The 17,237-nt window shown below is 38.9% G+C and overlaps 1 protein-coding gene across 5 annotated transcripts in view; it reads left to right on the forward strand.

The window, feature by feature from the left end:
- LOC130920906 (voltage-dependent T-type calcium channel subunit alpha-1I-like) overlaps window positions 1–17,237 on the forward strand; it is a 150,677-nt gene that overhangs the window by 56,629 nt on the left and 76,811 nt on the right. For all 5 annotated transcript variants that reach the window (XM_057844438.1, XM_057844440.1, XM_057844441.1 and 2 more), the window contains 3 exons: window positions 1,025–1,364; window positions 2,146–2,435; window positions 14,973–15,124. In XM_057844438.1, the coding sequence (XP_057700421.1) occupies window positions 1,025–1,364; window positions 2,146–2,435; window positions 14,973–15,124 (782 nt within the window). The remainder of the gene's footprint in view (window positions 1–1,024; window positions 1,365–2,145; window positions 2,436–14,972; window positions 15,125–17,237) is intronic.

The following is a 17,237-nucleotide window of genomic DNA, read 5'->3' on the forward strand; positions in this document are numbered from 1 at the left end:
GTCTTTCCTGTTGTGGGCGAGTCAAGGTGATTCAAGTCGCAAGGTTATGTCCAGTCAAGTTGAGTTGAGTCACAAATGTTATAAGAATACACTAAAGGTACAAAAAACAGCTCAAGTCAGGGGTGGAACCTATGTGGGTGCTGGGGTTTGTGGGCATAAAGTGGGCGAGGGCAGGGTCAAACCGAAAGGTAAGATGATGCGTGGGGCTGTAATATCGTGTTGTAGTGTTAAACTATCTCTGCCAGCTGCTTGCCCGGTTGTCTGGAGGGGCCCGCTGAAAAACAAATGCTCATCGGTTTTGTTCAAATTTGTTCTGCCGCTGGCTGAAGTGTCATTGTCTCAAAGAAGACAACATAAAAATCCAAGGGCTAAGAAGCACATGATAGCAATTTGTGATGTCAGCATGTGTTTTGAAAGTAAATTGGCGGCGACACATGATTATTTATTTGATTCTAGTTCATCTTGCTGTGTTATTTTTTCAAAATTAGTTTTTGTCATTCTCTCTTGATTGACTCACTGATGGCAGTCAGCAGGTCCTGGCAGCGTATGACAAACCATATTTATGATTACACTCTGCTGGAGTATAAAAAAAACAGATAAATAAATAAACAGTAGCTTACTCCCTGTGTGCAGTTTGTGTGTATTCAACACATCATGGAGGCAAACGCACACTCAAAGTAAATCACTTTCTACAGTCACACTGCTTAATGTCAATTTCATGTACGTACATATGTATAAAGTACTTCATGCAAGACTTCATGTAAGATATCCTTAAAGTACGTGTGTGCGTTAAAATAGTTAAAACTTAACTTGTAAGTATTTGAGTGTCTTTTAATAAATAAGCTAACAATTTAATCAATTTTGAGTAAAAAAACAATATTTCTTTTTGAACATTACTTTTGGCTCATGATGGTAGCCATGTGAATCCTATAACTGTCTAAACAGCTAAAATATTATTTGACCAGGTGTGTGTAGAATTTTTATATTCTCTTTTCATCATGAATGGTCTGGTTGACTCTTTAAGGTGGGGTCATTCTTCATGATCAACCTGTGCCTGGTGGTGATTGCCACGCAGTTTTCGGAGACCAAGCAACGTGAGCACCAGCTGATGCAGGAGCAGCGAGCGAGATGCTCGTCTTCATCGACACTGGCCAGCCAGCCCGGGGACTGCTACGAGGAACTCTTCCAGCTCCTCTGCCATGTCATCCGCAAAGTCCGCCGACAGACCATTGCATTCTTCAATGCCCTGCGTGGCAAACCACGAGGATTCCGCGGTGTTGGCAGAGGTCGGCGGGCAGACGACCCCAGGGAACGAAAGGCCAACAGGAGGGGAGGGCGGGGTGCCCACAAAGTTTTGAGACCTGGTAAGCACAAGGAAATATTTGCCTTGATATGCAATTCTTAGCAAAGTTGTAAGGGAAAAAAATAGAAAGCATATTTAAGAGAAAAGATATTTTTGTAAAAACAAATTTGCATTTTCAAATTTGTAGATAGAATTTATACAGTCTACTGTTCTGTATATAGCCTACTGTACATCTATCTAGCTATTTAGTGTATTGTCAAACGTTTTGATGACTTACAGTGTTGATTAGATTTACACACGCAAATCGAATCCCGCTTAAAATACAAATTATGAAGTGGATATTTGTGTATATAAGCGTCAGAGGCAGTTGACTTGTCACCCGCTTCAATGATGTGACGTCACCTTTAAATGCAATCTCCATAAAATGGAAATAAAAGGTTCAAGGAAGGATTGTGGATGTTTATTCATGACCTGTAATTGGTTGGCAACCAAGTCAATGTACCCTGCCTACTGCCCATCGTGAGCTTGCATAGGCTCCAGCACCCCCGTGACCCTTTTGAGGAGAAGCGTTACTAACAAAGGATGGATAGGGGGATATTTTAAGGATAGTTATGTATCTTAATGTAACTATTAATATACGTAATATAACTTAAAAACAGTTTTATATATTTTGGGAATTTTTATTTTAGGTGTACATTTACAGGAATATTTTAAAACATTTTGAAGGAGAATAAGGTAGTTTATAGTTAAAAGAAGTGTTTTTTCTAAAATCATCTACATTTTTTAAAAGTTGTTTTTTTTCTTGAATCATAAGTAATTTGGTCAATTTTATCCAATATAAGGCCCACCTTTGCACCATCATAAGAGACCCAACCAAACCTCCACCGACGAGTCCACCGCAGTTACCGATGGGGTGACACCCATCAGGGGCGAAGGTGAGGCAGCGCAGGATGGCGAGGCCGAATTGGTAGACTCAGCCAATCCAGAAAGGACCGGAGAGCGCTGTGGGAGGTTGTGGTACGACACCAGAATGAAGTTGTGGGGCATCGTTGAGAGCAAGTACTTCAACAGAGGCATCATGATCGCCATCCTTATCAATACAATTAGCATGGGCATAGAGCATCATCAGCAGGTATGCGTGTATGCAAACTTTTGCTTTTTCGTTTTCTTCAGCTCAACACATCTATTTTTCATTCATAAATTCTCTTTCATTTCTAAATGTGTGCCGCACTTCTTATTCACTACCACACATCATACATCTACCTGTCCTACTAACACACTTAAAGATACTCGCTTGAGTTTGTTTTGTTGCTTTTTCAACTTCCCAAATGCTACCACTTCACTGGGGACACAATGTATTGCAGAAAATATAACATTATTGTGAAGGTGAGTTAGGATTTATGGTGTGGTTAGGGTGGTTTTGGATTGGGATTGAGTGTTGAAGTGAGGGAATTAAGGATTGGGTGATTTCGGTAGTATTTGGAAATAGCTGTATTAAACGACTATGTGCACGGGCACAAGAACCATTACCGTTGGATGAAAGGACATTATTATTCTTAATAACAAAGGGGGTGGGGAGGTTGTATGTGCCAAATGGCCTGCTTCTTTCCCCAAAAATGTTTTTGGTCCCAAAGGAACAAAAAAAATAATGAAAATATATAATGAAATCCAAAAATATGAATTCAATTTTCAACCAGGCAAGTGCCAACCTCTGTATTTGATTAAAATAAAGGCTTCCATAAAATCGGAATAGGTACCAATATATTGAATGCAGCTATTAGGATTAGAGGTAGGGGCGTACTCCCTGGGGTTAGGGCCCAGGGGGGAGGGGGTTTACACTATGATTAGGGCTACACCTTCCTTCCCCGTTTGGGGTTAGAGCCAAAAACTGGGGAAGACCTATAAGATTAGGGCTACCCATCACTGGTTATGATTAGGTTAGCAACAGGGTCATCTGATTACTTCTTTGCTATTCTAAAAATAAGGCAGGAATATGCCTAAATCCAATATGTACCCCATGTGAAGACCACAGGCACACATACACATCACATTTCATCGAAAAAAATGTATATTTACAAGGAGTTTTATTATGTAATTTTCTATTTTGTATTTTTTATTTGCATTATATATATATATATATATATATATATATATATATATATATATATATATATATATATATATATATATATATATATATATATATGTTTTTTTTTTTTTTAATTGGGTGAGATAGGGTTGATAAGGGTTGGGTTTTGGTTTAGGGTTACTTAAGGGTTGGGATTTGAGGGTTTGTGGTTTGTGATTACCCAAATAGGCTATGCTTGAACCGTAACCTGAAATGACACATATCAGATATTTTTGTCTGTTACTGACCTGATTGAGATGCTTTCATTATGGTCAGAACAGGCCAAGTCACATGAAATCTGATATTTTCAAATTAGAGCTATGACACTATTGTATGTGGTTTGAAATGTGACATTGTTTAGATTTTTTGGAATGTGACTGCAGTCCTAAATGTCCAGTGGCCCAAAATTGGAATTCATGCGACTATGAATTCAATTTTTATTGCTCAGCAGGTGAAATAGTGGGAAAATTAGAAACAAGCATGGAGAACGGCATGGACGGGGGTGTGCAGTGGAGGGGCAGTGAGGCGTTAAATCTGAGTATTTGGAGGGGAATGCAAAAATTCAAAGACAACTTGAGGATTCCTACCTTAACCGGTCAGTGGTGGAAAATATTTCTCGCAAGGTGTTTGAGAGGGGTCTCTGAAGAACCTGGCGCCAACCCCAGAGATAAATATTGGGCTTTAGCGCTAGATTTAAGGAAGGGAAAGACAACCAAACAGTTAAGCGGTCGGAAATGGTTAATGTCCGGTTTACAACGTGCTGAAAAATGTGCTGGGTGATAAACCCAGGTTTTTGGTTCTTGAATTACGACTACTTTGACATTTTTTTTCTTCTTCTTCTTCTTCCATGCATGCATAGTGATGGGTCTGGTTATTGATCTTCCACTTTAGGACCGTTATGTACAGAAAATGGAAATCAAACAAAAACATTATATATGACAGATAAGATGATACGATTTGTGGCCTGGCAATGAAAGTCAACTCATTCGCAGTGAATGATCAATGCCAGGGCTCCCAGGTAAAATATACTGGACAGTTATTGTCATCAATCGCACTGAATGAGTCAATGATGACCGGTCCAAAAATAGTGAACCACAAATTATAAATTTTAAAAAATCCATATTTTTTTAACAGTGCTGTACCTAATTTTCACTGAAAATTTGATAATAACTGCTTTAGTTATTTCCAAAAATAGATTCTCAGAAACTAAACTGTGCTTTGTTTTTGAACTATTAACTGCTTCACGCCTGCGCAGAACACCCAGATAACTGCTGTTAAGCCCATCCTCAGGCAAGCACATTTACTGAGACATACACACACACACCAATAAATACTTTAATGATTAATCAATCCACAATGTTAATTCAACCCATTTAACTCCATCTAGTTTTTCTACACAAATAAAGGTTAAATTCAAAATGACACAAAGCATTAATTTCATGTGAGAGGCTATGTGTATAAGCTAAAGTGGACTCAAATACTGAACATCATTTCAAAAGTAATAGGAGGTCCCAGCTTAACATCCAGAGGCAACATATTTCAAAGATCATGTAAGTGACCAAATATGATCAAAAATCAAAAAACACTGTATGGACATGATCTTGAAGCCCACTGGATGTGAGATTTTTTTGGGGGAAGTGGCTTCTTAACTCAAAGGTCTATAGTTAAATGGTGATGAATTTGAGAAAACTGGTTAAAACTAGCATCAGCTGGTAACCACGTACAATTTTTTGCATTATAACCTGAATGTTATCTGCACAACTCCTGCTTGACATATTCAAGTTTATTTCAGATACAATGCATTGCTTTGAGAGTTATTCATCATAAGTGGCACCATGCACAATAGCAATAAACACAACAGCTACATAGAAATAATTGAGAATAATATGTCTGGTTTTCACTATTCTGGTATAAATTTGCCCTTAAATTGCTTCCAGAGTCAGTGGTGATGTGGCTTTTGGCACCTTTTGTTTTCTTTTTATTTCTCGTTTCCCGTCCCCGCTTTGTCTTTCTATCGACATCTCCGGCGCTCGATACACGCCGGCGCCCCCTCACTCCTGTCTCCCATCTCGAAGGCAGCTAAAAATAGTCAGATGACAGTGGCGTGCCACTCAGTTTAATGGGGAAGGGATCTAGTAAGCTGCTTGCTTGAGTCATAGGCTGGTTGCATTTGAACTGGAAAATCACAGGCTCAATCTGGCTACACACCTGTGTCGCCCTGCAGACCTAACAGTCGTAATTCTACCAGTTTTCCGTGAGAGACAAACACTGACTCCTGTATGTCATGATGTACTTCAATTATGATACAATATGCGCCATAATACAGTTGCTTCAGAACAATGCAATATCCCATTGACCCTAATAAAAACTAAACATACATACATACATTTGATTTCAACATCAAAATAAATCTATTTGAAGCCTGGTACAAACTTTGTGTCATGGCAATTGTAAGGGTAGTGGATTTTGTAGTACTACAATCGTTAAAGCAACACTAGGTAACTTGTCAGTCTTGGTTGATCTTAGCAACGCAGGTGTACACATGTGGTGGTGTTTTGCCTTAAGGAAGACTGTGTTTCCCATGACAACCAGCGCACAGTGTCGTAAAATCCTGATATCCCGGTCGCCTACAGATGGTTTGAACGACATTTCTGTTTTCAGCGGATGTGAAAGATGAATAGCAATGATGTAATGAATCCAGTTGTGGCTAAACAATAGCATATGACGATGTTGAAAATAAGAAATGTTTGATTTTGTACCGTATTCGCTCACCGGCCCTCCGACCCACCCACCAACACCACCACCCGAACTCGCTAGCGCTGACGAGTTCGGTAGGCGGAGGGGAGCCAGTGAGTGAAAGCCGAGCCAATGGTTATTCTTGAGTGTCCTCTTCTCCTGGTAGCATCCCTTTTTTTTTTCTTTTTTTTTTTTAAACTTTTTTGCTCCTCGGACAAAACTTTTTGTCTCTTTTGTTGCTCTGCCATCTTTACAGAATTCGAACGAAAGCATTCGCATCGACTTCCGTCTTTATAACGAATAGGAAAAGGAGGAAGTGACGTATGCCGTAAAGCAGTCAGCACATTTGTAGTTTTTTTGAGTGGCAGGGTTCCTGCCACCCTCCTCAAAGTTAATTAGTGCCGGTGAAAGCGATACAGACTCCAAAGATATAAAAGAGGTCATTCAACTAGTTGTCAGTCAACATATCATCACAAATGTTATGAAAATATTTTATAAAGGTTGAAAAGTTACCTAATGTTGGTTTAAAATGGTATTTCTCTTTGGAAAAATACAGTGTATCACAAAAGTGAGTACACCCCTCGCATTTCTGCAGATATTTAAGTATATCTTTTCATGGAACAACACTGACAGAATGACACTGACACAAGGAAAAGTAGTCTGTATGCAGCTTATTTAATAGAGTTAATTTATTTTCCCCTCAAAATAACTCAAAATATAGCCATTGATATAGAAACTCCTGGCAACAAAAGTGTTAGGTTTTGTGTTTGTTTTCTCCTAGTGTGACTTGTCCCTGTGATTGCCCATTGATTTCAGGTTTTGTGTTTGTTTTCTCCTAGTGTGACTTGTCCCTGTGATTGCCCATTGATTTCACCTGATGTGCCTTCTCCTAGTCTATCCTCCTGTGCTCACCTGTTCCTTGTTGTCTCGTTACCCCTTGTCTGCTTGTGTGTGTATAAGCTCCCATTTTCTGTTCACTCCTTGTTGCGTCATTGTCTATGTCTATGTCTACGTCAATTTCAAGTCCGGTCCAAGCCCTCGTGTACCAGTCCCTCCGATTTAAGTAAGTTTTGTTTGAATCTTGCCCTTTTGATCCTCAGTGCTTTCAGTTGTACTTTGTGTTTTTGTTAGATATCATTAAACGTTTTTTGAGTTCACCTGCCTTGCCGCATTTGTTTCCCTGCAATTGGGTCCACACAACCTGCCTGCCTGCCCGCGTCCTTGACAAAAAGTGAGTACACCGCATGGTAACTACGTACATCCCTAAATGTCCAAATTGAGTACTGCTAGTCATTTTCCCACCAAAATGTCATGTGACTCGTTAGAGGAGTGCTGTCAGCATTGCTGCAGAGATTGAAGAGGTGGGGGGTCAGCCTGTTAGTGCTTAGACCATACGCCACACTCTACATCAAAGTGGTGTGCATGGCTGCCACCCCAGGAGGAAACCTCTTCTGAAGACGGTACACAAGAAAGCCCGCAAACAGTTTGCTGAAGACATGTCAACAAAGCAAATGGATTACTGGAACCATGTCTTATGGTCTGATGAGACGAAGATTAATTTGTTTGGTTCCGATGCATGTGTGGCGGCGACCAGGTGAAGAGTACAAAGATAAGTGTGTCATGCCTACAGTCAAGCATGGTGGTGGGAATGACCCCCCCACCTCTTCAATCTCTGCAGCAATGCTGACAGCACTCCTGTCACATGAGTCACATGACATTTTGGAGTGAAAATGACAAACAGTACTCAATTTGGACATTTAGGGATGTACGTAGTTCCCATGCGGTGTACTCACTTTTGTTGCCACGGGTTTACGTATTAATGGCTATATTTTGAGTTATTTTGAGGGAAAAATAAATCAACTTTATTATATAAGCTGCACACAGACTACTTTTCATTGTGTCAAAGTGTCATTTTGTCAGTGTTGTCCCATGAAAAAATATACTTAAATATCTGCAGAAATGCGCGGGGTGTACCCACTTTTGTGGTACTCTGTAAATGATGAAGGGCTTTGGCTAATGTCACTTGCGGTTTCTTTTTTATTTGTGATACCTTCGATACTTTTCAGGTCAGTTGTAATGGCAGCATGTGGATTGCAAAATGCTATCTCTGTATGACTACAAATCCTAGATCATGGCATGTTCCATGCATGCACACATTTGAAAATTAGTTACATAGTTCAATGCTTGTTCGTGGTACATATGTTAATTAACCGAATACAGAGTTGCTAAAAACAAACAAACAAAAAAAAAAACGGTACACTTTCGGGATATGTTTACTTTCGGCATTGGCTATTGACTGTAAGAAACAGCCCAAATCCTTATCTACTGTATGAGCTTTACGAACATGGATGGGAAACATGGCATCCGTCATGACGGTGCTCTGAACACTGCAAAGTGAACAACGCATGGAACCCTGTTTATGCTGTGGGTGACGAATGATATGAGACAAAACGATACGAAACAATGAAGTTTATTGGACAGCACAAAATGCCGTTACAAATCACAGATAGTCCTTATTGCCATATACAGTGCCTTGCAAAAGTATTCGGCCCCCTTGAATCTTGCAACCTTTCGCCACATTTCAGGCTTCAAACATAAAGATATGAAATTTAATTTTTTTGTCAAGAATCAACAACAAGTGGGACACAATCGTGAAGTGGAACAACATTTATTGGATAATTTAAACTTTTTTAACAAATAAAAAACTGAAAAGTGGGGTGTGCAATATTATTCGGCCCCTTTACTTTCAGTGCAGCAAACTCACTCCAGAAGTTCAGTGAGGATCTCTGAATGATCCAATGTTGTCCTAAATGACCGATGATGATAAATAGAATCCACCTGTGTGTAATCAAGTCTCCGTATAAATGCACCTGCTCTGTGATAGTCTCAGGGGTCTGTTTAAAGTGCAGAGAGCATTATGAAAACCAAGGAACACACCAGGCAGGTCCGAGATACTGTTGTGGCGAAGTTTAAAGCCGGATTTGGATACAAAAAGATTTCCCAAGCTTTAAACATCTCAAGGAGCACTGTGCAAGCCATCATACTGAAATGGAAGGAGCATCAGACCACTGCAAATCTACCAAGACCCGGCCGTCCTTCCAAACTTTCTTCTCAAACAAGGAGAAAACTGATCAGAGATGCAGCCAAGAGGCCCATGATCACTCTGGATGAACTACAGAGATCTACAGCTGAGGTGGGAGAGTCTGTCCATAGGACAACAATAAGTCGTACACTGCACAAATCTGGCCTTTATGGAAGAGTGGCAAGAAGAAAGCCATTTCTCAAAGATATCCATAAAAAGTCTCGTTTAAAGTTTGCCACAAGCCACCTGGGAGACACACCAAACATGTGGAAGAAGGTGCTCCGGTCAGATGAAACCAAAATTGAACTTTTTGGCCACAATGCAAAATGCTATGTTTGGCGTAAAAGCAACACAGCTCATCACCCTGAACACACCATCCCCACTGTCAAACATGGTTGTAGCAGCATCATGGTTTGGGCCTGCTTTTCTTCAGCAGGGACAGGGAAGATGGTTAAAATTGACGGGAAGATGGATGTAGCCAAATACAGGAACATTCTGGAAGAAAACCTGTTGGTATCTGCACAAGACCTGAGACTGGGACGGAGATTTATCTTCCAACAGGACAATGATCCAAAACATAAAGCCAAATCTACAATGGAATGGTTGAAAAATAAACGTATCCAGGTGTTAGAATGGCCAAGTCAAAGTCCAGACCTGAATCCAATCGAGAATCTGTGGAAAGAGCTGAAGACTGCTGTTCACAAACACTCTCCATCCAACCTCACTGAGCTCGAGCTGTTTTGCAAGGAAGAATGGGCAAGAATGTCAGTCTCTCGATGTGCAAAACTGATAGAAACATACCCCAAGCGACTTGCAGCTGTAATTGGAGCAAAAGGTGGCGCTACAAAGTATTAACGCAAGGGGGCCGAATAATATTGCACGCCCCACTTTTCAGTTTTTTATTTGTTAAAAAAAGTTTAAATTATCCAATAAATTTTGTTCCACTTCACGATTGTGTCCCACTTGTTGTTGATTCTTGACAAAAAATTAAAATTTTATATCTTTATGTTTGAAGCCTGAAATGTGGCAAAAGGTTGCAAGGTTCAAGGGGGCCAAATACTTTTGCAAAGCACTGTACCGGTAGTAGCACACATCCCATAACCTAGAACATACAGACACACAAAGGTAAGAATATTGTAAAAATATTTAAAAAAGAAAAAAAAAGGACTTAAATTGTTATATAATAGGATTCAGAATTTGATGTAATTTACAGCATGTAAAGTATAGATCACTTCAGTAGAAATAAAGAATCACTCCAAAGATATATGTTTGACACCATTTCATACAGCACACTGTGACACGATGAAAAACAAGTATACTATTCCTTTTTACTTTTTTAAAACTTTGACTGACATTACTAATCAGGGCCAGTAACTTCTTTAAAAAATAAATACGGAACCCCCAAGTGAAAATATGCAACATCTTTTTGGGATCAATATTAAGAAAAACAGTGGTGACATTCTGCAAGAAGACTGTGTAAATGTCACGCGTATGAGTATGAAACTCTCCTGGGATCGCTTCTTGCAATTATGAGCTCAAAAACTGGGAATGGTCGCCTGTCGTAACTGTTGCCTCCCATAAGTCGCATCAGTCTTCCTCATAAAGCTGAAGAATTAATAATGCAGCATGAAGAGCTGGTTGCAGTGATGAAAGGCAGATGGAGAGTCAGTGTGATGACACAAGACATGATTCGTAGAAGTTTTGACAGTAACGGTAATGCTTAAATGGATTTTGTCGATAATTGTCAACATACTAAACTGGTGTGAAATTAAGGTGTCAAGCCTGGTTTATGGTTTCAAACATAGTATAGGGTTTCGAATCTGGGTTTGCAGGTATAAGGTTAGGGATTCAAATTAGGGTTACCGATAATGTCTTGATTTTAAAACAACGTGTCAGTCGAGTCATCGAGTGATTCTGTTCAGTCTGTTCAGTCAGAATAGCAATTGTTGTATAAAACATTCATAAATGACATAACAGTTGCAAGGAGCGCTGGCATAAAGCAGCAAAAACCACAGACGTTTGTTTTTGCTTCTCTTCTTATCCTAATCTCACATTACTCTGTTAAAAACGGCAATGCTGTTTAACATCTAAGCTGCCTCTCTGACTGGCACCTAGCCTGGCACAGCCCTGCTCTGCCTTCCTTGTCTTTGCTAAGTACAATATTTCCTGTGGTTCCCTCACACAAGAGTGCTTGTTATTGCTCAGCGCCAGTTAGGTCTTCAGATCTAATCCCAGGTCTGCCCCTAATGAGACCATGACACAAAACTGTGCTCGCTTCTTGGGTCGTTAGCCAAACTGGTGGGCAAGCGTCGTTAGTGCTCTTATTAGTGCTGTCACAACCCACTCAAATGCACACACACGCAAACTCATGTAAATGCAGGAACACAGCGCATCGATTTTGCAGCGGTCGTGTTGAAATGTCAAAAATGTTATGTGGGTGGGGTTGATTGTGTGTGTGTGAAGTGTGGTGGTATGAGGACAAATCGCTATACAAATGTCAGCTCACACATTGATGCGCACACAAGAAAGACAGGCAAAAACAATTTGCACTATGATGACTTTTTCTTCTCAGTCAGACTGCTTCTCAGAACTCATTTTTGTTTGAGTTTAAGATGTGCGATTTCCAGTTTGAAGTCAAGGTTTTAGTTTTAAACTGGTGACTGGAAGCTGAAGATAGGCTTTCAAATTATGTCTGAAAATTTAGATTAGATCATCAAAACTGATTTATCATTCCAAAAAACTGTTTGAAGCTGTGATGTGGGGTTCAAATAAATGTTTTCAGGTCAAATTGTGGAATCGCTTTAGAGTTCAGTTTCAAACCAGTGTCATTAGCATGTTTAGTATCAAAGATTTTAAGCATGATTCATTGTTACATTGATAAGTGAATAAGTGAGTAAAGGTTTTATTGATCTCCTTAGATCTGAGGGGCCGTTTACATGGTGACTCTCCGAGAAGACGAAAAATTTCATGTTTGCATCTATATGGTTCCATCTCTATTCTACCAATGTCGGAATTCCACATGCAAATGATGTTGTATTAATGCCAGGCTCTAGGGGGGAGTGCAGATTGACAAGGCGACAGCTAATGATGCACTTTTTTGACTCCATCAACCTCCTCAGCCTGGAAGACAACATGCCCGCCCAAGCATGCCAAGCAATGGCATTTTTCTTTTGCTCCAAAAGGCACAAAAATGGAAAATGTCAACATATTTAAATTAGAAATATTATAAAAACAGTAGGGTTGTTCCGATCATGTTTTTTTGCTCCTGATCCGATCCCGATATTTCCCGATCCGATTGCTTTTTTTTTTTTTTTTGCTCCCGATTCAATTCCAATCATTCCCGATAATTTTTCCCGAACATATACATTTTGGCAATGCATTAAGAAAAAAATGAATTCGGACGAAAATATACATTCAATATACAGTACATAAGTACTGTATTTGTTTATTATGACAATAAATCCTCAAGATGGCATCTACATTATTAAAATTCTTTCTGTGAGAGGGATCCACGGATATAAAGACTTGTGACTTTGTATATTGTGACTAAATATTGCCATCTCGTGTATTTGTTGAGCTTTCAGTAAATGATATTGTAGTCATGCCCAAATGCATGATGGGAAGTGGAACCATGACTGTGCATAGTGTTACCAATTGATATATCTTCTCTGCGTTGGCAAATAACATAAGGTGTTAAGATAAAGATCAATTGCTACCTTGCTTCCCCACATTGCTTCCCATGATATTTCTAATCGTAGGATGAGGGATTTTAAGGTTTTAGCCAATTAAAAAAAAGCTCCAAAGGCTGCCAAAATTCACTCTACTCATTTTACGCTGCCTTTTATCTCTCTATATAGGTAAAACGGCGCCATTAAAGATTGAGCGCGACAATACGTGAGTGGGTCGTGCAGCGCATGTATTAATTGCGTTAAATATTTCAAAGTGATACATTTTTTAAAAAATTAATTACTGCCGTTAGTAGGATAAATTTGATAACCCTACCTTAAGCCTAAAGACTCTGGAAGAGTGAAACATATTATGTCTGTTACGTTAAATATAATAAGAAAACGATTTATTAAAAAATATATATATATATATTAAAAAAAGGCATGGCCAATATTTTTTTGCCGATTCCGATACTTTGAAAATGACATGATCCGACCCGATCCCATCTCTAAAAAACAGTAAATTAAAGCTGACGTTCTGCTATATTTGCTGTTTTTAATGTTTAGTAGCACCGCTGCGCACGCCCAATGTGAGTGACGTTTACGAGTGCTGACGTTATTGGCGTGGGAGCTTTTGATATGCATGCGGAGCAAACCCCCCTCAAGCCCCCGCAATCGAATCCTTCCACTTTGGAGGCAGGATTCCAAGGCTTGCGTCTTTTCCTTCTGTTTTTGCCGACACCATATGAACGCGTGGCCACTCCGCAACACAGTCATTGCGTCTTGGTGTCGCACAGTCGCCATGTCAACTACCCCTGAGACTCCATACAAGGGCTTGTCCTCTGGGTTCAAATTGACCATGAGAACAGTGAGCGAAAAGTGGTAGTGGGCTGGTGGGTGATCTGCAGGGAACTGGGAGTAAAAAAAAAAAAAAAAAAAAAAAAAAAAAAAGGGTTAACATAAGTAATACAAATCCTTAAATTCCAGAAATGTCCCCCTACTTAAGCCACCACATGTCCAAATCTCCCTATCCATGTATATGGATGATCCAGTAGAGAATGTGGTACAGTGAAACATAAATAGAAATTTTTGGTCAAATAATTCAATAATTCAACTCATCATGCTTGGAGGAAAAAGAATGCTGAGTTGTCTAAAAAAAAAAACACTATAAGTACCGTAAAGGATTGGGGTGGAAATATGCTTGGTGGCTGATCATCTGCAAAGAGGACAGGATGATTGAGCCTTGTTAAGGGAAGAATGAATTGGACCATGCATCGTGAGAGTTTGAGCCAAACGCTCCTTCCATCAGTGAGAGCATTGATAAAACATCACCGGGTCTTCCAACATGAAGATAAACCCAAACACACCTCCCAGGCAATGAGGGTGTGGTTCTATAAGAAGTATTTCAGAGTTTTGGAGTAGTCAATCAGCATCCAGACAACATTCTGATAGATTGTCTGTAGAGAGAGTTAAAAGTCAATGTTGCTTACTGACAGCCCCCAAATATCACTGCTCAAGAGAAGATCTGCTTTGAGGAATTGACCTAAATACCAGTGTCAGCAAACCCAGTGAAGACCAACAGTAAACGTTTGATCGCTGCCAATGCTAACAACGTTTATGTTACAAATCACTGAGTCTAACTTTTGTTATCGACCAAATTCTTATTTTCCATACAATACACAAATGAATATTTACAATGTGATTTCCTGGATTACATATTCTGTCTCCCTCACTCAAAGTGTTCTTGCACTATCAGTGGCTGACTAAATACTTGTTTTCAACCAACCTGTAGCCCAAAATCATCAAAAAGGCTTCAGAAATGCACAATTGACATTAAAATATGAAGAAATATTATCATATTCATTAATACTATTACATTACGTATATTGATCTGAATAATTAGGATTAAAATTTAATTAAATTATGAATTAAATAAATTAATAAGTAGGATTGAAATTAATGTTTCAAGCTTGGGTGGGGTTTCAAACAAGTGGAAAGGGTACAAATAACACGGCATGAAAGCATTTTATGAATTGATCTTTGTTTATTCATTTTCAGCCTGAGGAACTGACCAACGTTCTAGAGATCTGCAACATCGTGTTCACTAGCATGTTTTCCCTGGAGATGATCCTCAAAGTCACTGCATTTGGCTCCTTCAACTATCTGAGGAACCCCTACAATGTCTTTGATGGCATCATTGTCATCATCAGGTATGATATTTTGTGTCCTATCATCACTGATGGAATTGACATTTTCCAGCAATGTTTCAGGTCATGATATGTTCCCTTACCAAGGTTGTGAGCCAGGGTTAGGGTATCATAGGAGGGCTGTAGCTTTAGATTAAGGTTTAAAGCAAGGGTCCCCAAACTACGCCTCCACATTTGGTCCGGCCCAATAAAAAAACAATACAATAAATCCCAAAGGGCTTCAAAAACTAATATTCATTGATAAACACAGAACTTTAAAATTTTAAAGAAACAATGAACGTTAAACCAAATGAGTAGATATTAGGAATAAAAATCTGTAAGAAGCAATTCCTGCTATCAGCAATGACTTGCACAGTACACGATGACAAGTAAAAGTTAGGGCTGACAAAATTATCACGTTAACGGGCGCCAATTAATTTTTTGAAATTAATCACGTTAAAATATTTGACGCAATTAACGCACTCCCCCCGCTCAGACAGATTTAAATGACAGTACAGTGAACTGCTTGTTAATTGTGTTTTATGGAGTTTTGCCACCCTCTGCTGGCGCTTGGATGCGACTGATTTTATAGGCTTCAGCACCCATCAGCATTGTGTAAGTAATTATTGACATCAACAATGGTGGGCTACTAGTTTATTTTTTGATTGAAAATTTTACAAATTTTATTAAAACGAAAACATTAAGAGGGGTTTTAATATAAAAATTCTATGACTTGTACTAACATTTTTCTTTTAAGAACTACAAGTCTTTCTATCCATGGATCGCTTTAAAAGAATGTTAATAATGTTAAGAACTACAAGTCTTTCTATCCATGGATCGCTTTAACAGAATGTTAATAATGTTAATGCCATCTTGTTGATTTATTGTTATAATAAACAAATAGTCCCTATGTACGGTATTTTTAATGTATATATCCATCTTGTGTCTTATCTTTCCATTCCAACAATAATTTACAGAAAAATATGGCATATTTTATAGATGGTTTGAATTGCGATTAATTGTGATTAATTAATTTTTAAGCTGTAATTAACTCGATTAAAAATTTTAATCATTTGACAGCCCTAATTTAAACGTTGGGGTTTGGGTTTAAAATTAGGATTGGGTTTGAGTGTCTCATTAGGGTTTGGATTTGAATGACAACTAAGTGTTACATGGCATTATTGATACAATAAACTGGTGTATTTGACATAGGTTGCCACCAAAGCTTGCTGGTTAATTGTGCAAGCAGGCGAACTGACAACTGATAGGCAAGTTCTTTAGATCAACAAGATGGCTGCAGGCAAATTTTAAGATAGATGACTTAATTTTCATTTTTACATAATGACATTTTTTACAAATCATTGATCGAGTTATATTTTGGGGTCAAGAGAAATGTAAGGTGTGGCATAGGGTGTGAGAATAGCCTGAAATATATGTGTTACTCTCATTGTGTAAGAGTTGAGAAAATTTCAAATTGAGGTTCAAAACAAATGTTTGTTTTTTGTTTTGGTTTGGTTTTTTTCTTAACAAAGGGCTATGGATTCAAATTATGATTTCATAACTAACGTCTTCAGATTAAGGTTTGAATCAAATGTAACTGTATCAAACAAAGTTTATGTTTTTAAAATAAGGTTTGTAGCAATAATTAGTATTTCCGATTCGGGTTTCAAACCAGGCTCAGGGTTCCATACGAGGAAAATTTAAGGTTTGAAGCATAGGTTCGGGCCTCAAATTAAGGTTTTAAGCATGGGTTGCGGTTGCAAAATCCAATTTCGGGTTTGTAACATGTTTCTAGTCACAGTTGAGGATTAGGGTATCGAACTTAAAACCCTTTTTGGAAACCGAAGCACGACTGAAGTGCCAATGTGAGACCCCAAGAAAGCACCTTCTCTCTGCTTTTTATCGCTGCCTGTGTGCCACCTGCTTGAAACCTTGTCAAGTGTTTGAATGCCAGAGTGTCAAAACCCCTTTTGGTCTTTTGTGAGGCTTCAGGTGCTTTTAATACGTTTCCTGTTTGCCGCCATTCATTTGAAGGACGCCTCGATCAAAGACATGAAAGTCCCCCGAAAGCACGGCGAGATCAGACGAGCCCGTCACGCCACACCGCGCCATTCAATGTATCTGCATCAGTGTCTTA

This window comes from Corythoichthys intestinalis, chromosome 8 (assembly GCF_030265065.1).
Source record: "Corythoichthys intestinalis isolate RoL2023-P3 chromosome 8, ASM3026506v1, whole genome shotgun sequence".
NCBI classification, from domain to species: Eukaryota; Metazoa; Chordata; class Actinopteri; order Syngnathiformes; family Syngnathidae; genus Corythoichthys; species Corythoichthys intestinalis.